Source organism: Ammospiza caudacuta, chromosome 8 (assembly GCF_027887145.1).
Source record: "Ammospiza caudacuta isolate bAmmCau1 chromosome 8, bAmmCau1.pri, whole genome shotgun sequence".
NCBI lineage: Eukaryota > Metazoa > Chordata > Aves > Passeriformes > Passerellidae > Ammospiza > Ammospiza caudacuta.
In genome coordinates, this window is record NC_080600.1 from 23,848,627 (window position 1) to 23,871,933 (window position 23,307).

At 37.7% G+C, this 23,307-nt stretch overlaps 2 protein-coding genes across 3 annotated transcripts in view; one reads left to right on the plus strand and one right to left on the minus strand.

Moving 5' to 3' along the window:
* Positions 1–9,709, plus strand: part of LOC131560444 (neurabin-1-like) — a 40,967-nt gene extending 31,258 nt beyond the window's left edge. Inside the window, exons 17-19 of one of the 2 annotated variants that reach the window (XM_058809164.1) lie at positions 1,007–1,123; positions 6,703–6,891; positions 8,184–9,709. In XM_058809164.1, coding sequence (XP_058665147.1) covers positions 1,007–1,123; positions 6,703–6,891; positions 8,184–8,351 — 474 coding nt within the window. In that variant the 3' untranslated portion in view covers positions 8,352–9,709. The remainder of the gene's footprint in view (positions 1–1,006; positions 1,124–6,702; positions 6,892–8,183) is intronic. The other variant, XM_058809165.1, reaches the window with a different exon arrangement.
* Positions 9,710–10,255: 546 nt separating this feature from the next.
* On the minus strand, positions 10,256–23,244 carry PDK1 (pyruvate dehydrogenase kinase 1). The gene is made up of 11 exons (XM_058809956.1): positions 23,044–23,244; positions 19,762–19,903; positions 18,234–18,305; positions 17,538–17,722; positions 17,163–17,252; positions 16,812–16,889; positions 16,130–16,206; positions 15,358–15,456; positions 14,308–14,418; positions 13,014–13,127; positions 10,256–12,893 (listed from the first exon to the last, which is right to left on the minus strand). Exons 1-11 carry the CDS (start codon positions 23,159–23,161, stop codon positions 12,753–12,755), a joined length of 1,227 nt encoding a protein of 408 aa, XP_058665939.1. The 5' UTR covers positions 23,162–23,244; the 3' UTR covers positions 10,256–12,752.
* Between the last annotated feature and the right edge of the window lie 63 nt (positions 23,245–23,307).

The following is a 23,307-nucleotide window of genomic DNA, read 5'->3' on the forward strand; positions in this document are numbered from 1 at the left end:
TAAAATTTAATGTAATTATTAAAATAATCTACATGGTAAATAAAATACCATTTCTCAGTCAAGAAAAGTACTACACAGAGGTAGCAGGAAAACTCAGGTTGAGGGGGTTTTATGTTTGTTGTGTTGTGGTGATGATGCCTTTTTTCTTGAGCTTTGGTGTGGTGTTTTCCAGGCTGAAAATGTGTATCAATAATTTAGAGTATAAGGGAGTGCACTTAGAAAACAAAAATAGAATAATCCAGAAAACTGAGAGTTCAGGTGAAATTGAAATCAGAACACAAATACAGAAGTGATAAATGAAGGTAACTGCAAAAATGTAGTTCTCTTATACAAGCATAACTAACTGAAGAAAAATATCCTTAAGATCAGCCTTATATGGGATCTCAGGTTATTTATGCATGTAGGGATGTGGTATGGCATCCTTACAAAGTGTAATTGGTTGATTAGAGACTTAGAGAACATTAGAGGAAAATACTGTTAAATAATTACTTACTGTTTGTAGGCAGTAAAGAGTAGTGCTGAGACATAAATCTTTAGAAAGGCAAAAGTAGGAGGCATTTGTTGGCAGCATTATTTTTCACTCACTAACACAAAATATTCGCAAGGTCACAATCTGAGTTGGAAATGAAGGGAATCAACAGAACGCTACCTTCTGAAACACATTCATGGTGTTTGTGGAGGTTTCAGTTTAATGAAAGTTCATCATGAATAAGTCCAATAAATGCATTTTAAATTGCTTCTCCCACAGTGTGGATGCCTGCTGAAAAAGTAACTGATGCACTTCCTTGTGTATTCTTGGGGATATTGCTTTAAGTTTGTTACTGCGTTTCTGAATTCAGAAATTTAACAAAAAACAAATCAGATGCTTGATACAGTTATTACATTTCATATGTATTCTAATGGTAACAGAGTCATACTATTTTTTTAATCAAAAATTAGAATGTCACCTAATGACCTGCTTTTCCAACAAGTGAGTTAATAAAACATTATTTCCACTTGTTTGCAGAGTAGAATTGTCATAGATGATACATACCATAGCAAGCCAAGTTGTGAACTTTCAGGGTTAGTGACAGAACCAAATCTGTCAGGTCGTTCACACACTTTAACCTTCTCTTCAAATGAGGTGAGTTTCAAAGTGTGTATATGTGTGTTGTTGATGTTGTTGTTCACACTATGGCATGTTTCATAGAAACAGATGTGTGTAATGTGAAACTAGATGGCTGTTCCATATTTGAATGTTGTAGAGCACCCTAAAGAAGCTGTTAAATGAGCTAAGGACATGCAGTAGTGGATGACAGATCAGCCTGTGTGCTCTGAGCCTAGTTATATCTTAAAAATTGGAATGACTAACTGATCATAACTGTTCTGTTCCACTGATTTAAAGTAACTTCTTGGGTGAATGAAAACTGCAACATTGTTGACTTCGCCTTCACATCTTGTGCAGGTTTGTTTTAAGATAAAATTTCATATCAATAAAAAAAAAGGAAAAAGTCAGAAAACATGGTGGTTCTGATATATAGGTAGAAATTAGACACCTGAAAGTGTGTCCATTCCCCTGGAGAACTAATTCTTTTGGCTACAGCTGAAACCCAAAGTCCACACTTCAGTAGCATTCTGAGATACTGTCTCTTTTGGTGTTTGACTGATGGACATCTTAATAAATTGAATCCTTTAGTTTAGGAAAAGTCATTAAAAACAGAACATCGTTATCTTATGTAAAATGAATTAGAGGGCTTGCCAGACTGGTGGTTCATGAATGTAATGGGATTTTTATTAGCTGTCTTAAGTCAGTCATTGGTGAAAATCTTACCATATCCCAGTAATATGTAGAAAGTCACCACAGTCTTACAAACAATGTTATAAATTCACTGACATAAAAATCTGAGGTGTCAAAAATCATATAAATAGTTTACAGGTTGTAGTAGTGGATTAAGTTTTTGCAGAGTTTTTTTTGAGATAATAGTGTTAGATCTAATGAAAACCAGAGGAACCCCAGTTAATAATCTATCTTTGCAAGTACTCCCTGCAGTTTTTTTTAATGGAATGCTTTGTGAATGGAATATGTGTTTCTAAAACTTTCAAGGAGTATAAATTATAAGGCTTTATTATAGATGTCTTCTTGAATATTGTTCTTTGATCAGTATTACAAACTTTCAGTAAATTTTGGATTCTAAAACTAAAATGAAAGCAGTTTATGACTAGTTGTCCATGTGTGAAGTGATGATTTAAGCCTCTTTTTATTATAGATGAGTTCCAGTGTTCTGTCTAATTCATATGTTGCTTATTGTCCTGGTTTTGCATGACCAGTGAAAGCTGTTTGTATCTTTTCGGTAATTACATTGAGTATCAAGGGCCTACTCTGAGGAGAACAAGGAACAAACTCTGAACTGTTTCCTCATTTGGAAAGCAGTATGTGTGAACAAAATACATAGTTCTGTTCTTTGGAGTTTTTAAAGTTTGTAGTCTAGATCTGGGAAAAGTAATCCATCTTACAACATTTTAGGGTATTTCAAATCACAGAATCGAAGGGGTTGGAAAACGCCTCAGAGATCATCAAGTGCAGCCTATGACTGGACTTGAACACCACCTTGTCAACTAGACCATAGCACTGGGTGCCATGTTCAGTCTTTCCTTAAACATCTCCAGGGACAGTGACTCTGCCACCTCCCTGGGCAGTCCATTCCAATGTTTGGTCACCCTTGCTATGAAGAAAGACTTCCTGATGTTCAACCTGAATCTTACCTGGCTAGCTGAAGACTATGTCCTCTTGTCTCTGGGTGCCTGGGAGAAGAGGCTGCCCCCCTACCTGGCTACACCCTCCTTCCAGTGAGTTGTAGAGAGGTCCCTTTGAGTGTCCTCCAGGGTAAACACCCCATCTCCCTCAGCTGCTCCTCATGGGAATTGTGCTGCACAGCCTTCATGAGCTTTGCTGCCCTTCTCTGGACCAGCACCTCAATGTCCTTTCTGAACTGAGAGGCCCAGAACTGGATACAGCACTCAAGGTGTGACCTCACCAGTGCCAAGTACGTGACAATCACTGTTCCTGGTCCTGCTGGTCACACTATTCCTGACACAGGCCAGGATTGCCCCTGGCTTTCTTGGCCACCTGGGCATGCACTGGCTCATGTTCAGCTGTTGTCTACCAGCACCCCAAGCCCTTTCCCACTGGGCCACTTTCCAGCCACTCTGCCCCCAGCCTGTAGCACTGCATGGGGCTGTTGTGGCCAGTTTGTAGGATCCAACAGTTGGTCATGTTGAACCTCATGCTCTTGGTCTGGCCCATCCATCCAACCTGTCCAGGTCCCTCTGCAGGATTTTCCTACCCTCCAGCATCAATATTATCACCTAACTTGGTGTTGTCCGTGAATTTACCGAGGGTACACTCAATCCCTTCATTCAGATCACCAATGAAGATACTGAACAGGATCCTTAACTTAAGGTCTTACTAATTTCTGCCTGATGGTTGTTGTCCAGATGGGTTCATGAGTGTGCAGGATGAGTCGTGCTAGCCAGTGTAACTCCAGCTCTCAGAGGAGTGGGCTGTTGAGCACTGCCTTATAAATCCTGGACTTGGAAACACCTCTTGGACACCTACCTAGAGGCAGCTCTGAGGGGTCTGCCTCTGCTGTGCAGGTGCTCACAGGCAGTTTGGGCGGGTGACTGCCTGCTGAGAGTTCAGTTGTCAGCCAGCTAGTTACAGCAGAGGCACTTCACTCGCAGATGGTTAGCAAGCCAGTGGGTAATCCTTCTAATGTTCCTAATATGCTAAATGGGGTGGTGGCAATGGTGTTTTCTTGGGCTTTATATTTTTATCTCCAGAGCCTTTATTTGTTTTCTGAGTCACATGCACTTTTATGCAGGAGCACATAGCTTTCTCACGCTTCCATACCTTAGAAGTAGTTTTAGTTCTGCTTTCTGAATTTGCAGCTGATCTCTTTCTTGTGTGTGTAGTGGCTGTTTTGGGGACTCTTAACTTCGCTGTACAAAAACAACTTGGCATGTTCCTTCTGCCTCTGAATGGACATTTGAGAAAAAAAAAAGACGCAGAGGTATTATTTAATGACCAATAATCCTTACTCAAAAATTGGTGTTCTTCATCTTATCCTCCTACAGTTTCCCCTTTCCTTTACTCTGAAAAATCGTCACAGGTTCTTTCCCTAGTGTAGTAGTGAAAAATTCAAATTTTCTAGTATTAAATATCTGTGAGGAGATGATGTCTGTGTTTTAACACAGATTCAGATGTTGCTACAACTTCTGGTTTTAGGGTTCTGTCCTTACCAATATGAAGTAAAAGGAGTTTGTTAGCAATTGATGATGCTGAAGCTGCAATTCATAGCTAAGCCTGTAGAATCCTCCATAGTGCAGCCTGTTAGATGCTCTAATCTGTGCTGCTTGGACAAATTGGTTTAGAGAGTCCTCAAGATTGTGTCGGGGGACAGCAATTCTCTGACAAAATGAAAGAATCTGAGTCTCTTTCTTTTTTGACAAGAATACATCTTCAGGTACTTTCACTCTGAAATTACAAAAGGGAAGTTCTTGCATGGCTTGCACAGATTCAACAAATCTAGAGTTCTAACTGGAATAAAACACTTCACACATTTTTTCATGTAAAGGAGATATATAGATACATACACACCCCTATCTGAAATGATAAAAGTACATAGACATATTAAAAAATATGTATGTGACAACAGTATATTTTAGTATTTCTTCAGTGCCCTTCTCTGGGCCTGTTCCAGCACCTCAATCTCCTTTCTGAATAGAGAGGCCCAGAACTGGATACAGAACACGAGGTGGCCGATAGACCACACATGAAATACAGGTCCAGCCTAAAATGCAAAGTGTTTCCCCTTTTTTATGTACTATTCATGAACACTTGTTAGTATGAGACAAAGTTGCCAATATATATTTTTTTATTGCAATATCAGATTGGGGAAGTACTGTTAGGTAAAATTATTTAAAATAAATGTGCATTTTTAAATTCCACTGCTAATTTATCCAATTAATCTTCTTTGTATGAAGCATTTCAAGCTTGATAGCTTGGATACAAGACTCAGTTGTCTTGATACAGATGCTGTCTAGAGCACTTCAATCTAATCCTCTTCTAGCGCCCTTTGCTGTTATTTTATGCAAATTGCGATTCTCCCTTCGCACATCAGTAAGGCAGATGTGTTCATTATATCTACATAAGTATTTTGATTTGGATAAGGAGTTCATTTTTTAAATAAATATTCTGATTGTTCCCACTTGCCTTACTTTGATTTATCTCAGAAATCAAATCAAATGTGCTCCTACAGTGGTCCTGCTACGTTCCAGCTGCTAGTGGCCATTGAGTCTTTGTGATCAGACTTGGGCTATTTGGAAGTGAAAATCCTTTGAAATGGTTGTAGTGTGGATTTTCAGACCTCAGCACAAACTATTCAGCTCTACAAACTCATTCCTATTTTTATGGATTGCCTCTTAATGTAGCCACTGTCCCTTGTTTCACAGACCAGGGAAAGCAAAACCATTTTGAATTATGTGTAGTCCCTTATATTGGAAATTTGAAAATTCTGTGTTTCCCCTCGTATGTGTCTTCCATCCTGAGTGCTCAGATCCACTGTGTTGTAGGATCAGATCATGTCACAGGCTTATGTGTCACTGTCTGACTTGTAATCACCACAATAATTTTGTTACATCAGTCAACTCTCCCAAATATTCCATCAAATAAGCTGGATTTTGTGAGATCCCTTTGGCTGGCAGCTGTAGTTGTTCACCTGCGATTTAACATGATCATCTCTCAAATCTGTAACTAGGAAACTCCTTTTGTCCATGTTTTCTGTTTACAAATGCGTGTAAGGCCTGCTGGAAAAGGGGAGCATGTTTTCTGCAGTGTGCAAATATCTTGAATGAGAAGTCTGCAAGTCTAATGCAGCCTGTACTCAGTCATGAGCTGGTGAGAGATGATTCTGGATAGTTAATAAAACTTCAGTTAACTGATGTTAGTGATTCAAGTACCACACTGGAATTACTTCTCTGCAGACACTGAGCTCTGTTGTGTAGCTTTTCTTTTGTGATGAAGTAACAGTGCTTCAGGACAAACAGCAATACCTTTTCCCCTTGGAAGCAAAATGAAATTGAAGCAAGGTGCCTCAAAAGCTCTGTGAGCTGGCAAACTATATTTTCAGTGGAAGTCTACAAGCTGCTATGTTTCTGAAATGGACATCTTTTATTTGGGCAGTCCTTATACAATATCAACCTAATAGCATTAGTTCAAAGAACAAGCAGTCTTCTCTTCACAAATGTACAAAATGTAATAAAACTGTACCTAGAACACTCACCAGATTTACTGGCTACTAGAATTGTTTTTATTCTGGATTTCCATCACTTAACAATAATAATAGAGTTGAAGTGCTTCATAATTCTTTATGCAGTGTAAGGTAGCATCTAACATTCAGATAGAGCTACCTTAACCAACTAACTGAGGAAGTGTGTTCCTTGTTTGGATAGGTCCAATTTACCATTTATGTTCTGTTTCTGACTTTGTGTTGTATGTTGAAGTGTCTTGTTTATAGTAAATTAGGCAAACTGATCTCAAGAACTTTACTTTTGGAGTAGAGCATGTGTAAAAATGCACTTTGTTAACCAAACTCACCTGACAACTGGAATTCAACATACAGTCAAGTAAAATATTGCTTATGGTGACTTTTCTCAATTGGTTAGGCGTTGGATGATGAATTAACAACAACAGGAAAGCAAAATCAGTGGCACAGTAGACCTATTTCTGAATGGACCACCCAGCAAGTGTGCCACTGGTTAATGGGAATGAACATGGAACAGTATATCACAGAGTTCACAGCTATGAACGTAGATGGACAGCAGCTGATGCAGCTCGACAGTGAGAAGCTGAAGGTATGTGTACATGCCAGGATTGATTTGTAACTGTATAGGTTTCACTGCTTATTTAGACATATTTTTAACTTACAAAGTCAAATTTCCTGGTTCTGTGGCTTTTTAAGGGATGGTTACTCGCTCTTGTTATTTTATTTTGAGTTGCTTTTGAAATACTCAGAGACTGTATAGTTAGATGGTAATTAGTAATTGATTGTAAAATTAAAGGCTGTTTACAGTCAGAAAAATAACAAATATTGCTTCCTTGAGGAAATGAAAGGAAGCATATTTGTCCAAGGAGTCTTGATACATCTGTCACCAATCTCAACTAAGGTCATACCAAAACAAGTTCTGGCCAATTGAAATAGAATAGCAGGATCCCGTTTTAGAAATCCGTTTCTTCAATATTTCCTCTTCAAATGGGAAGGCTGAAATCTTAGCTGGTGACATTTAAAATGACTCAAGTTTTTTCTTGCCATATTGCACCTGGAAGCTGTAGTATGTATGCATCCCTTATAGTTCTGGTAAATTTTTGCAGTTTTTCTTTCTTGTTAGATTATGAGACTGTATTATGGACAGGCAAGATGTGCAGCTAGAAGAGGTTCATTGGTCAGCTCTGGCGTAAGGCCAATTATTATTAATGATTAATAGCAGAACTTGAGGAGCTTAGGGGGAAAAAAGGTGTTCTAATTTCAGCCTCCAAAATATGCCTGCATTTTAAACAGACATGTAACACGAAATGTCCTGCTGTATAAAATCGCGTGGGCACAGGGAAAATACCAGTGGCTGGCCTGTCAGTGCTGTCCCAGCCAGCCGCGGAGCCTTGGGCGCTGTGCCCCGAGCTCCGTGCGCGCCTGGCGCCGGGGTCGTGCTGCCACCTGCCGCTCGCAAGCGCAAGCGTGCCGGCCGCCTCCTGAGCCGCCTCCTAATAATGCACCTTAAAGGCCTGCAAAATTACAGAGTTGTTACCGAGTAAAAATTCCTCGTGTGCAAAAAGAGCTAGGAAAATATCTGGACACTAGAACCAATGATGCTATTTTCTGGGAATTCCCAGGGGTTTACATGTTTGTAAAATGCAACATGAAATTGTTACTTTACAACTGAAGAGCTAGCCTTGGTTTTCTTACCTACCTTGTTACCCAGATGATTATTTGCAATGTTTCTGTGGCCCTGAGTCTTTATTTTTCAAATAAACAGACTATCTTGTCGAAAAGTGGATAACACTTTCTTATACTGTTAATGCACAAGCATTGTTAACAGTGCTGTTGAAAAAAATTACTGATGAGGTTTTGTTTTGTTTTCTTCCTTCAAAGGCTTTGGGAGTTACCAGTCAAAATGACCGATCAACAATAAAGAAAAAAATTAAGGATATTAGAAAAACACAGGAAAAACTGGAAAAGCAGAAGGAAAAGGTTCAAAAGAAGGAGAAAGAAGTTCGCAAGACTGGCAGAGTTGTGGCCACTCTTGAATCAAGCTGCTAAAATGACCATTTTATTTTAGTGCAGACTTGCCTAAACTGGAGGAAGTTCAGCAGATTTGTATATAATTGTACAATTGAGGGAGGAGGGAAAGTGCAACAGTTTAACAGTTCAACGTGGTAGGTGGTTTTTTACTTTTAATTGTGGTCCCTCCCCATTACAGCCCAGTAAAATGAAATAATGTTTTCAGTATTTTTATTTCTAGTTGACTCTGCCTGTACGTACTAATGGACAATAATTTAACTTTCTGCCTTAAGTAATATTTCTGCTTCTAAGGTGTCATATGCCCTTTTCATTTAATCGATGTTTGTGAAAAGTAGAATACTGTTTTAAAAATCTTTCCAGTATTAGTCAGCTAGCATTTGATAGAGTTAAAGGTGATAGAGGGACAATAGAAAAATCCTGCCAACAAATTCAGTCTGTGACAGTCTGTTTATCTGTTGCCACTAAAGATGTATAGTAAAAATTAAGTTTTAGAAATGGCAATGTCAAATTAATTTAAAAAGAAAGCATGTATTTGGAATTTAGGATTATTTTAATTCTTTTACTTCCAGAACTTCATTCAAAGTTCACTTTAGTAGCATATCATTTTTCAATTCTATGTGTTGCAATTTACTGAGAAAATAACAAGAAATACTATGTAGTTTTCACAAACTACATATCCTAAGCATAATACTAAGTTTTCTGTACACTACCATATGGTGTTGGGACGAGGTTTAAGCCTATAAATAAGATCCTTTTTAACCTATTTTTCCTAAATAATACATAGTTTTATAGATTTATGCTATGAATAAGATCAATTTGCAATACATGTATTTCTCTTTTCTACATGCGAAAAGATTTTTTGCGGACCAAATTTATATATTTGCTAATTTTAAACAATACTGTTTTTCAGACTTCAAATACTGAGGGAAGAATTGTAGGAAAAATTATCACTGACACCCTGGGTTTCTGCCTTGTATTTAAATGTTCAGTTGTAGACTACAGATTATTTCTCTTTAAAGGAGGATTTGATTCTTGACATAGCTTAGAACATGACTTGGTGTTTTGTATATTTACATACTATTTTCTAGACATACTACAAGAACACTTCCTTAATTTAGATTATTCCAGAAACATAGACTAGATTAAATATCAATTCCACCCTAGAATGGACTAGAACAAAACTTACATAGCTCGTTTATGTGGACCAAGTTCTCCTTTAAATCTATGGACTGTTTTTCATTTTAATTAAATGAATGAACTTCACTGTTGGTGTTTCACATTTATTATTTTTTTGTATAAATGTCTTAAGAATTTCAGCAAAAGGACTGCGTGGAAATGCTTCTGCACACTAAGCATTTCCAAAATAAAGTTTGAAAATCTTGGTAATAAATACTTTTTAAAAGATATTATATTTCAGGTTTATGCATTATTTGGTCAAGATTTAACTTATTTACTTTGTTTACAGTAGATTTGAGTTGTATACCAAACTTACAGACCTTGAACCAAAGAGGAATGCTGCCCTACTGATGAAAGAGAAAGGAGTTAGAAATATGGAATCATCAAATGCTGAGGATCTCCCACGTAAAACCACCATTTAATTAAGTCAGTCAAGAAAGCTGAATAGAACACAGAATATTGCTAGAATCCCATATTACCTTTTTTCTTTAAGCGTACTGTTGCACCCTGGGAAGAGTTTTCTCCTGAAGGAGACTGGTGAAAATGATGGCTTCAGAGGTTTCCCTGTGTGCAGAGCTGTGACAGGTAAGGAGGGGCCACAGCAGGGATGATAAACTCCCCTGGCAGCTGAGCATGAGAACACTGATTATCAGAGCCCACAGCGTTTAACATCTGGCGGATATTGAACAAGAGGGCTGGATGCAGTGAACAAGCTCATTACCAAGCTACACAATCACCCAACAGAGTTTCATTTTCACAATAGTTTTAATGAATAGATGCAGCAGTTCTTTCAAAAAATTAACACAGACCAAGATTGATTAACTTTACACTGCAAGACTCAGCTAATTTGCATACAAAACTATTAATCTCAGCATTTTTATAGTATACTACTTTTCTGTAGTGATTCACTTCAACTTAACCAGTGTGCTCACAATGACTTCAGTAAAGTAATGAAAACACTAAACACAAAAGTTGTCTTCTGCACTTCTATTTAAAGCAAAAGTTACCAAAGTTCAAAACTTTTAACTATGATTAAATATTGTAAATCAAACCACGATGCATTTGTGTTTTCACCACAATTGTTTGGGGTTGCAGGCAAAGAGATAACTACAAATATAATTATATAGCAAGTTGCTCTGGTAATCAGAATTCAATTGGTAGTTAGCTGAGAACATGAAAGAGACTTTATTACAGTAATATCTAAAATACTTCATAGACTTTGCAGAAAACAAACTGTTAGCTTTTCTTCAGAAACACTGCTTGTAGTTGTCCGATGTTACTAAAATCAGTTTAGTTAGTTAAAAGGTTTAAAGGCTAGAATGCTCAGCTTCAGACCTGATTTTTTAAAAGCCCTTGCTGTAACTTTCAGCTTTAGTTTAGCAAAAGCAATAGCTGCAAGTGTCCCTGCCAGCATTCGTACAGGCCCCATTTTACGCTGTGTGGCATTTCTCACATCCTGTTGCAGGGCCAGAGAAGAGAACAGCTCTTGGTTCTCCTCACTTGTAGCCCTACAGACTGAAAGGTGTGCCAGTTATCAACTCGCATCCTTGCAAGGAAGAATAGGGGCCTCAAGGTGCCCACAAGCTTGAGTGGAATAGGTAACCCTACTGATCTGGTGGCAATTAAGACACAATAATACTCCCTCAGACTGTCAGTTTAACTGTACACAGCCCAGTCTGTAATGCACTTCTATTAAAGTTACCTACAGTAGCTTAACCAGGGTATAAACCATTTTGTTGTTTTGCAGAACTTCGCTAGGGAAATAGCAGGTGATAAATCTTGAATCTCACTCAGCTGCAACTACAGTAGTATGACTTCAATTTCCAACATCCTACCTATCCCCTTCACTTGTGGTATCTCACCTTTTGCTCTGCACAGAGATAGTAAACTAGCAAAAGCTAGGCCTATTGTTTCTGAGATGGAGTATGCATGTCTGCTGCAGAACAAAACCCACAGAATTACATGCAGTTTAATTAACTGAGAAAAGCATTGGTTCCCAATGACTTTAACTGCATCCCTCCAAAAATGCTCAGGAATGACAGGGATTGAGGTGCAACACAGATGTATATGATTTGAACAAAGCTCATATAGTAGGTGTTAAGTTGAATTCTTAATTGGAAGGACTCTGTATCTGAAATGTAAGATTCATTCCCCTCTCTCTCTTCCCCTTTATGTTCTGATTTGTCTTTGATTAACATATTCTGGTTATCATGTTTATGTTATAATGTGACTTCCAGTTACTACAAAGACGAGGCCAGAAGCATATCACAAATGCAAAGGTATTTTCAAAAACTGTTAATTTACTTACTTTACTTACTCCTGAGAAGGCAGTTTATACTGTCAAAGTAATAGAGATGCCCTATTACAGACAAATTTTAAGAATCTGTTTATTAAAATAGTTTCATTTACAGCTGTACCTGACATACCCAACTCTGAGATCTTACAGATGCTAGAATGTTGATACTGCATTTTGGTATGACCTATAGAAATACAGCAAATGCAAGACTAACATTTCTCTACTGTACACAAGCCAATGCTGTTTTTAATTCACAATGATCAGGGTAAGGTAAGTTTTTCACATCTATTATATATTCACATTACAACCAAAGAAATAGAACTGATGCCACCACATACCTGAGATACATTATACCAGTAGTAGAAGTTAAAAACGCTTTTAAAAAACTTTTATCCCTACAGAGGTGTGATTTCTACAGCTGAAAACACCACCTTGATGTAGGCAGTGTATGTAGGCAACATATCTAACTTTGCAAAATTAAGCTTCAGCATGCTTAAGATAAAAGAAAGTGCCATACAGTTTCAAAGGTGTAGCAATGAGCTCAGTATTTCTTACACAAATTTTTCATTAATCTGTAGAATTTTATAATGGAAGAATGTTCCAGTGAGCTTTTTTAATAGTTTTTCTAATAAAATTATTTTTAAGTAATACAAATTAATACCAGATGTGATAGCCATGGCATTGATCCCTATAAAAACCAATATATTGCTCCTTTGACTTAGCTCTGAAAGCAATCATAAATAGAAAGTGAAACAAATGAAGTATGACCTTTTTTTATATGTGCATGTTTGGGGGTTTTGGTGGCTGTTGTTTTTTTATGTCAGAAAAGCCTCATTACACTCAAATTTAGAATTACTTTCACATATCAGAAGTGGCTCAAAATCATAAATCAGGTCTTCTAAATTCCCTTTACAGACAAACCTACTTAGGAGCTGCTGAGGAAAGAGCTACATACTCCGAAAAGTGGTCATGTCCTTTGGCTCACTGCTTGGCACACACCAGTCATCAGCTTCATGGTTTGCTTTATAATGTTTCCAGGCTGCTTTGTTGTATACAGGGAGTCTTTCAATTGATTCTGTTGATAAGGCCTGTAAGGAGAAAAGGCTCTAGCTGATGATTCTTTTCAATTGAAGTTACCATAACAGAACAAGGAGTTCCATTAGCAGTTCAGATTAGAGCTGCTGATAGAGTAGAATGTTACATCATACCTTGATGTAAATAACTGCATCTGTACCATAGCCTTCTAAGGAATACAGTTTCAGGTCTCCTTGGAAGTACTGTGCATACAGACGTGATATGGGTAAGCCATAACCAAATCCAGCCTGATCAGGAGAAAACACTTCCATTAATTGCATTAATCAGCAGCATTTTCTGTTTAAACTTCATAGGTAAAATAGACAAACTAAGCATGATGTTTGACAGTAACAGGAGTTCAGGTGTTAACTATTATGCCCTCCCCCAAGCTATTATATACCCCAAAACCAGAAGAATGCATGAATGATCGTGATTATGAGAAAACTCTTTGATTCCTTTGTCAGGCAGGGCTGGTAGGTAACACTTCTTGCATTATGGCAGCTTTTTGAAGAGATGCCGTTGGAGAACACACTGCTGTGTGTCTGCACCACACTCATGGAGCTCCTAATCTTAAGTACTCAGAGTTCTTAAGTCAAATACACACCATCATCAGAATATATAAAAAAGGTTCAAGACACTACATCTGTGACTTTGCAGCTTATACTGAAATTCTGCCAAGCCCTGGCTGCAGTAGCAGGACAGAGCCCATAAGTGTTAAGTGTGATTTTTTTTTGTTTAAATACTAAATATTTTGTTTAAATAGTAATTTTTGTTTACATTTTAGAGGTAATCTCAGTGAGTGTACACGACACTCCTCTGTAAAGATCTCATGTTTAGTAAGTTGCAGAGTCATCTACATGCAGAACTACATACATTTTTAAATGATGCTAGGTGGGAGAATAAATACAGGAAAGCTGTTCAGAGATTCTAATTTCTGAGAGCTTAGGCTTCATTTCTTGTGCATTTATTACACTCACATGAGACTAAAGAGGATTCTTCATATGCCCTCTCACATCTATGTACCTTCATCCTTGCTAGGGCTTGGTACAATTGACTACACAATACAAATTAACTATGGCCTTGATCTAAAGTCACTGCTACAATTATTCTTCCTTTCATTCGGTGGCTACAAATATAATTCTGAATCCTGCTCTCACTGGATTGTGCAGCATAGCTAAGTATTCTGCTTGAGGTGGCTGATTTTTAGGTTTAGTAGAGAAAAAGAGAATCTTGAACAAATTTAAATAATTTTTGGTATTTTATGCCATTTTTCAGTTATTTTTTGAAAAATACTTTAAGCTTAAATTAAGTAAAATTCAAATATTACTCAATGCAATATCTATAAAATTAGCATTTCATAGCTTTAGCTAAATGGTTTTTGTGACAATTAGACCTATCCAGGATGCCATGGTATAAAATCTTGCATACCAAAGGTGTAGCTCGTGATGTCTCAACACGAGGACGTGGTGCTGTTGAATACATATAGTTGAACAGTCTGTCAATTTTCCTCATAGGAACACCACCACCACGGTCACTCATCTGCAACAAGAAGGAGCATTTAGCTTTATATCCCTGAATACATTTTTATAAAAGACAGCTTCTCTCAAACAATAAGCCAGAAAAAATTACGGTAAAATATTATTTGAAGGTGTAAGTTACAGATTTTCCTACTAAGTTACAGATTTTCTTTTAATTCTCATCTTCAACAATGACCAAAGAGTAATGAATCCTTCCCTTTCATCCTTTATTCAAACCATTAAATAAAATACTGCCATAAGAAGCATTCATAATCTCTTGGAGAAAAGGAAATTCTGCTTGAATTGTGCATTACTTTTATCTTGTTCATCCCACACTTTTGTCTGAAGTCACTATCTATACCTTTTGGCAAATGCTAGGTTCTCTGTGTATTTTATCTTTATTCCTCAAGAATAGTGCCATATTTAAATATCATTTACTAAAATCTATTACTTGAAGGAGTAAGTCAAAGGAGTTATTTTACTCCAGTTTAGTTAGACCTATGAAAAACACAGTGCTTGCAGCTGGTCTTTGAAATCAAAGATGGGTGTTGTACAGAAAAAAGAAGCTGCAAACTGTACTTCAGGAGGTTTGTTTTGTGTGGAATATACAATATATATTTCCCTTTCTTCAGTTCTTTCAAACCTGTATAGCTCTGTCATTGTCACTTAGAAAATGTTGATGTTACAATTGTACAAAGATGCTACTTTAGTCATGGTTGCTTCTAAGCTAGGCAAGACACAAGCAAGTGCAGGATGCTATTGCAGACCCCTCAGTGTGACTGCAGCCTCTTCACGAGGCAGTATGTGAAATCCCATGAAGGTTTTTCTCTTACAAACATCATCACATACAATCTGTTGATGGAACCAGATCACCAGCTCAAGTTACTAATATGCTGCTCATGACAGGAAAGGAAAATCCTAATCAACATAACTTTCAGACTAGTAAAAAAAAAAAGAGTACCTTCACAGTTAAATCCTCATTTCCCAACGTGATTTGTACATGAATTGCAGGATAAATGCCTCGATCAGCATGATGTTCCATGGTAGCTCTCATTGCATTCTGTAATTTCCAAGTACAACTTAAATCCTATTCACTTTGTATATTAACTTAAAATATCATTTAGTAGTTATTTTTATCATGTATTTAAGAATCAGAACAAATGTATATTGGTTTAGAATGGGTTTTTTATATTCCTAGTTTATTCAGTATCAGTATATATTTAGTTTATTAGAATATTAAGACATCAAATATTTAATTTTTTAAAGGAAATGTGAATAGTTTAACGTACAGCATTTGTGTTCTAGAATTCTTTATAATGCACATAATACATGCAATATGGCACAAAGTTCAAGAAAAGTCTAGGACTAAACTGCTGGAGAAAGGTCTGTAGGGCATGTTACGTATTCTACCAGATTTGAAAATACAAATTTATGGTATATCTAACTTGCTTCATTAACTAATGTCTTCATACATTTTAAGATTTAAGCTGCCTATTCAGAAGGTATCCAGTGGCTGGGTTAAAGAGATACCTCTTCCAAAGCTGTTCATTTTCTATGCAATTATTGTTTCTCTAATAGTACAGGGCAGCTGTGTTGCTGCAGTCAAATGGCAATAAGTTTGCACTTGCAAAAACACACAGTGATCTAGAATCAGTTTGAAAAGTCAAAGCAATACAGACTCAGTAAACAAAGATGTAGGAAAGAATTGTGTAATTAATGGTAAGTGCACAGACCTTGAAAAGTTCAAAAACCATGTGATAGAGATGTGATGGCACATACACCACTTGCATAGGCTGTCCTGGTGATTTAGCTGGAGAGAAGAGAGTGCAAATGACTAAATGGCAAATGAGATGTCTTTATTCATTCCCACAGTAATTCAGAATGTGAATTTGTATTGTTAAATTTAAAGAAGGAAAATTTAAATAGAAATCTTTTGAAAAATTGCATGTTAATCAAAGTCATAATCAAGATTTTCAAATGTTGCTTGCTGCTTTAGAAATTAATCTTAAAACCAACTATGGGATCACTGAGTAGGGCATATCATACCATGTTTTCAAACAACCTCCTCATAGGTATCACAAAGATGGAACAGAAAGTCTTGTATGTCTTTAATGTGTCACAAGAAATGCAGAGAGGGTGAGATGCAGTAATGTCAGGTGAAGAAACATGTAATCTTAGCAAAGGAAGGAGCCTGCTAAAATTTGTTATATCAACAGCTGTAGAATCAAAAACTTCTACTCATGTCAGTTTTCTGATTAAAGGGAGGAATGGGGAAAGCATTCTGCCAGATTTAAAAAAAAACCAGTAGATACAGAGAACACATGAACTATGTGAAAAGCAGAACATTTCCCCACCAGTTCCTTTGGAAGAAGCCATTATGATGTTCAAGAGTATGCCTTGTCCACATTCACTTACAATTCAACTCTTCAAGGATAAGTTCTGGAGAGCTCATGTAATATAAATCACAAAGGCTCTTGGCATTTTCATAGCCATCTATAATAAAGAACACAGGAAGTTACGTTTTCTTTTTCTCCTTTAGAATCTACAAAAATAAAATTTTTGAAAGTACTGTGCACTCTCAGGGAGATTTGTACTTTTCAGAAAAACTGCATTTATAGGAAAAAGAAACAAAATTGTATTTCATGTCCAATAAAACTTCTGCTCCTGGTAGGCAAGAACAAAACAATACATGCATATCGGGATGTGTATTTACTCTTAGGATGGACTCCCATGTAAGTTTTCAGGATTCTTATCATCTAAATTTACCTTTAATAACTTCAACAACATTGCAGTTAGGATCGATGCTTCCAATATGTTTTGGATGAGCTGGATTAATTTTCCCACCAAACAGTAAAGCTGCCAAAAAAGAAAACATAATTTAATATCCAGTGTAACTTTATAATTTTAGTTTGTGTCTTCCATTTTGCTAAATAAAAAATTTACAGACAATCTATAACTTCAGTCCTCACCATACTGAAAAGCCTACTATTAATAAATATTTTAGGAATTGTATGAAGAATGAGTTATAAATGGCAAGGCAAATAGTATACTCCTAAGTGGCACCTTAGTACATATTAAGCACTTAAAGGAAAATACAGCTGGCATGGTACAGACATCATTTGCCCTCCTTTCGACACTTACAGTGTTGATTAAGGAGCATTCTGATTGAAATGCGACTCATGTAGAAGCGGTCTAAGAAATACTGCACGTTCTGGGAGGTGACTGGATCAATGCCAAAGCTCTCCTTGTATTCTATCACTCCTTGAGCCATCGTAGGAATGACATCATTGTGGCGGTTCCGGATTTTTATCACAGTGTCTGTAAAACTAAAATGAATTCATTGTTACTATTTCACTTTCAAGGGAAATTCATCCTCCAGCAAACAGTGCCTGTCTACAAAAATGAAGACTTACAAAAATATCACATCTGCCTGCTGCAGGAAGAAGGCAGGTCAGTGTTTTACAGCACATTTCAGGTGACTAGCACTGAAACAAACAGTAATTCACTATTTTGAATGTTTATAAAATTATTATTTATTTATTATCTTGATTCAATCAAGAGAAAGAGAAAACTGTGCTAACTGTTTTCATGCAGAACAACCCATGCCTGTCAAATGGCACTTTTGGTCAGCCAGGACAGACCAGAGCATTCTGTAGAATGACATTATGCTGAAGTGCTTAATTTCCTGGTTTAATGTACCCTCCTTTAGGGACAGGGGATGACATTGCTGCAATTCTTCTGTAAAGATTTGAGATAGGAAATTTTACTTCAGCTACTGTTTTTCTGCCAATTCTCCAATACAATATTAACAAGATATATGTGATAGCAAAGCTTTACCTTTGAACAGTCCCTGAATCTTCTGAGCTTTTGTCCTTAAAGTCAAGAATCTCCTGAAGACTTTGGACATACCTTTCAATGAAACAAAGAGGATAAAGATCAATTCTAATATGTCTCCCCAGATCTCTCTGGTTAGCAGTTTGTGGACTTCCAATGTTGCATTTTTCCAAATCATTCTGTCTCCCTGTGAATTTTGTTAGATTCCTTTGAATCCATTTATGATGTTTTCTTCCAAAATTTCCAGAGCAATGCATACCACAATTTAATTAGAATGCATAAAATATCATCTTTGTGGTTTAAACCCAGTAGGTGATCACTTATTTGCAGCCCCTGCGTGTTCCTGTTAGTAGAAAAATGTTTCCATTTGTGCATGATTTAAGTATTTCTGCCATCCCTTTCCTTAGATACGTATTTTCCAAGCTGAAGAATTCTATTTGGTTTCTCCTCACGTAGAAATTGTTCCAACCCTTTGATTATCCCTCTTGGTCTTTTCTGTTCAGGATGGAGCTGCATGCAATTCAGGGGAATAATGGGCTAACACAGTGGTACAATTATATTCCTACCCATTGGTTATTTAGTTCCTAATACTATTTTCCTTCTTGCCATCAACTGACATATGCAGAAAAATATTCCCAGTAGCATCAACGTTTCTTTTTCCATTGTAAGGAAGCAAGCACACAGGAGAGGAGGTTCTTCCGTGTTCTACTTTGCATTTGCCCAAATGGAATTAATTTCCCATTTGATCAGTGTCATCTAGTATCATGAGAATGTAAGCATTTGTGTTTCAGTAAGAATTCATTAAGCTATCTTCATTGATAGCTCTTTTCATATTCAGTCATCTAGTCAATCCCACTTACTGGCAGATTTTGGCAGATAACTTTAAAAGCCTTTACAGAAATCCTTGTGCCTTTAGCAGTTGCCAAGCAATCTCTTTGTTTTGCTTTCATCTTTAAAAACTTTATGCCTAAGTTCCTTACTTGGAAGCAAACTTTACTTTTCAAATAATGTCTTTTTTACTTTAATACTTCCATGTTCTCTCTGTTGTTTTATGTTTTGGCTTTGGGAATTTCCTATTGCTTTTTCTTCATATTTTCTATACCTTTACTCTCAGTCTGCAATAACCTGTCTTGTAAATGGTTTCTGTTATGTTTTGCAAACATTTTGTGCCTTAGTTTGCTTCTGTTGTTTTCTTCAACTAGCTTCTTCACTATGAGGTAAGTTCCCTATTAAACACTCTTCTGGTGGATTTTTTTATTAAAAAAAAAAATTGATTCCTCATACATGAGTGTGTGAAATACTTAATGATTTTTTAATTCCCTTGGGGTTCTCTAATTGCTCCTTAATGCTTTTTTCCCACATCTGTAAATTTAGTTTCTGATCACACTGGTATATTTAGCATCTCAGTATTAATACATGATGTTCATGCACCAAGCCTATGAAAGTCCTTTCAATAGAAGAGAGTGACTTCCTCCCACCTGTGTATCTGCAGGAGGTCACCCTGCAAGGAATGGAATGTCACTGTTCTTACCAGCTCTGCACCAGCTGAACTGAAGGTGTTCTCAGGAGGTTGTCTGGAAGCAAGCTGATTTCCTTCATTATGTTTGCCAACCTCACCGGCAGCTCTTGTCGCAGAAACATAAATGAGGTCTTTTCACAAGCATTTTCAGACCCTAAGACCAATATGACATCAGAATGAAGTCAATACTATGGCAGAGAACTGCACAAAATTAATTTCTTGCATAAGAGGCCTATACCTTGATTTCAAAGCAGACTCCACCAGGCTGTTTCTTTCATGGCAGCAGCCCACTTGTATTTCAAAATATATGGCATACTGAAACCTTCCTGTGGCAGTAATGAGAATCTTCAAGATATGAACAGAAACTAATGCAACAGTTACAGACCTATACTGTTCAACTTTAAATATGGCTTCTATCCATATTTAAATGTATATTGTTCATTTTATTTGCAGTAAACTCTAACCAGCACTGATCCAACATGTCATTCTGAGCATGTCAGAGAAGCAAATGAAACCAGCACAGGCAACTATTTATGAGAAGGATGCTTGAAAAGTATCACAGTCCCATACACCCTGTTTTTCATCGCTGATCTTAGTGAATTACCATAACTCATCCTCAAACACTTTCAGAAAATAAAATCAGTAATAGAGATCTCATTTTCAACTAAATCTGTTATAGTTTAAATTCAGTCTTACAGGAACAGAAGTCAGGTGAACAAATTCACATGAATAGTGAGAAAGAAATTAAAGTAGGACAGCTACTCTGCTTAGCCATTAGGATACTGCTTAGCCATTAGGATACTAATACATTTAAATTTTTACATTTTTAAAAGCTGGAAGTGAAAATACTGCCTCTTTTGATAACTGACCTGTCCTTTTGTAAGAACAAGTGTCATCTGTGGGGGTGGCAATTAAATGTGGTTATTAAAATCAAGACCTGCTTGTACTCCCACAAAGCTTGTTTTCCTAGGTGAGAAAAGAGGGTGCAGCATGGGGAAGAGACTAAGAAATGCTGCACTTCATTCTCAGCCAGACTTCTTTCTAGACTTAAAGACTGTCACATAAACAGCTTCTGAACTTCTAACCTGCCCATCTGCTGCAGTGGAGTGTGTACTTCAGGTCTGGTGTTTCACAATGTGTATCTCCTACAAATGAACTCCTGTGTTACTGCTCAGTTCACTCCTTCCATTTGGCAAGGGGAAGTTGGGAAAGAAGATCAAAGGAAGGGATGAGGAAAGAAAAAAGAAAGCTGGGACTGCCTTAAACATGAAAAATCTTCACCATATAGAGCAGTTTACTTTAAAGCATGCAGACTCAAACACAGTGATGAAGGAAAGTCAGTTAGTTAAAAAAGTGAATAATTTACAAGAAATTCCTCCACAATGGCACTTACCAGCATTAGGCACTGTCTACACAAGATCTCTGCCTAGAAACCTTTCATTCTTCTCCCTACTCAGATTGCACAGGCATGACTATTACTGGCCTTTCCCTTTTCTTGGGTAAAATTCCAAGAACAAATCAGATTGGAGGTATTAAAGTGTAAATGCAATTGTTAAATGCCTCATACACTCACAAAATTACATTTCACAAAATAGTTTTTGTATCTGAAGGCCTTATCTTTGCAATTTTGGGTCAAATATGGAAGGCAGTATAGAGCAGGAAAATTACTCTCTTCCCATGTGCAGCTACAGTCTATATCTAGGCAAAGAATGGCTAAAACTCCTACAGAAAATACTGTGGTCTTATAACCCAAGACCAGACCTGAATTTGCTTACAGAATATTTCATTTTTTTAAGTTAGCTTTACCAGATTTTATTATTTCCTCTTTGACCCACTCCTGCAAAAGGAGCAAAAAAAAATCCTTAAAGTAAACACCATCAGATTATAATGGCTACAGAATGTCTTACAGAGAAATATTGTGTCTGTGTTGCAGTCTTTGTTATTAGATTTTACTCTCTGTAAAGGATCTCTAAAGATTAAATCTGTAAGGATTAAATCCTTAAGCAAAAGAGAGGAAAAAATATTGTAGAAGTTTTCAAGACTATTTTTACCTTATGTTCAGGTACTAAGAGCAAAAAAGTAGCCTATCTTTTGACACAAGGAAATAGTGTGCCTTGAAAATAAACATCGATTTTATGGTAAGCGTTTTATCAGTAATGGTAAAATAACACAAGTCAAAGCAAACTCTGAATTGCAAGGTTCTTTGCTTAAAAGTACAGTGGCAACAGAACATATGGTGAAGTTCCTGTAGGAATCTGGAGTTTTAAATGTCAGATACATTTCATTGCACAAGTGAAACATTGAATAGATGGATGAACTGATAGCAGATAATTGTGAGAAAATCTTGTTTGTAACTCTTCCTGCTTATACAAAGTCTTGGATTCTAGGATTAGTTGTCACTTAGGTTTTATTTGCAAAACTATAAAAAGCCATGAAACTATTGACTAGTTAAATATATAACATGTAAACATGTATGCACACCAAAGTGCCTTGGGTACAGAAACAGAACATACTATAGAATGGTTCCAACCTCAGGCTTTGAAAAGATGTCTCAGTGTGACTTACACAACCTTTCTCTATTTGCTTTGAAGCAGAATAGAACAATTCCTGTGATCCCTTTTCTTTCCAAGCTGACAGTCAAACCTGGAAGCATTAGAAGTGGTTTTGGCACTGAGTGTAACATTGAGAATCCTGTTACTGATTTACTCAGTTTCAAGACTAGATTCCAAACCTCCAGGATGGCTCCCGGTGTCTGCATCCTGTTCCTTTTCTCACACACCTTTTAAATCGGCAACATTTGGCTAGGCTGTTTCTGTAGGGCACAGGCCAAGTGACAGAGCAGTGATGACTGTTCCAGCCCCTCGTGCCAGCTGAGGCTGAACGCTTCACGTGTTTGGCAGATGCCTTTAAAAGGCTGCGTGCTGCTCAGCAGAAGCCTTAACCAGTCTCACCTGTCTGAGTCACTGCTCTAACGCTACCAGTTGTCACAGCTGTTCCCATCCTCTCCCCAGCACTGCGGGCTCTGCAGGAAAACACCCAACTAGCCTGCTGGTGCCAAAAACTGGAGTTTTCAGCTACATTTCAACCTTGCAACAGTCGCGGTCTCCGGGAACGAGCCAACTGGGCTCCCTTGCCCCAGAAGGAAGCAGAGCCCTTTTCTGCCAGAAACGCAGCATTAACAGATAAGCAACAGCCGGGCAGCGCTGACGGGGTGAGGGATCGTGGCCGTCCCGCTCCTCACAGGCACCTGTGGGAGGAGGGGCAGCGGTCGAGGGTGTCTCGCCGAGGACTCACCGAAGTCCAGAAATTGCTTCATGGAGAGCGGCGAGGGGGAGAAGCGTGAGTAGAAGTCCACCTGCTGCGGGATGTTGCCCGGGGCAGCGCCGCGCATAAGGGCGCGCAGCAGCCTCATGGTGCAGCTCCGTCCCCTCAGCTCAGCCCGGCCCGGCCGCCATTTCCCGCCGCGCCGCTCCCCCGGCCCCAGCCCAGGCCGCGGCCGCCTCCGCCGCGCCGCCGGGAGGAGGTGCCCGAGGGGGGCGGCTGTCTCCGCCCGGCCCG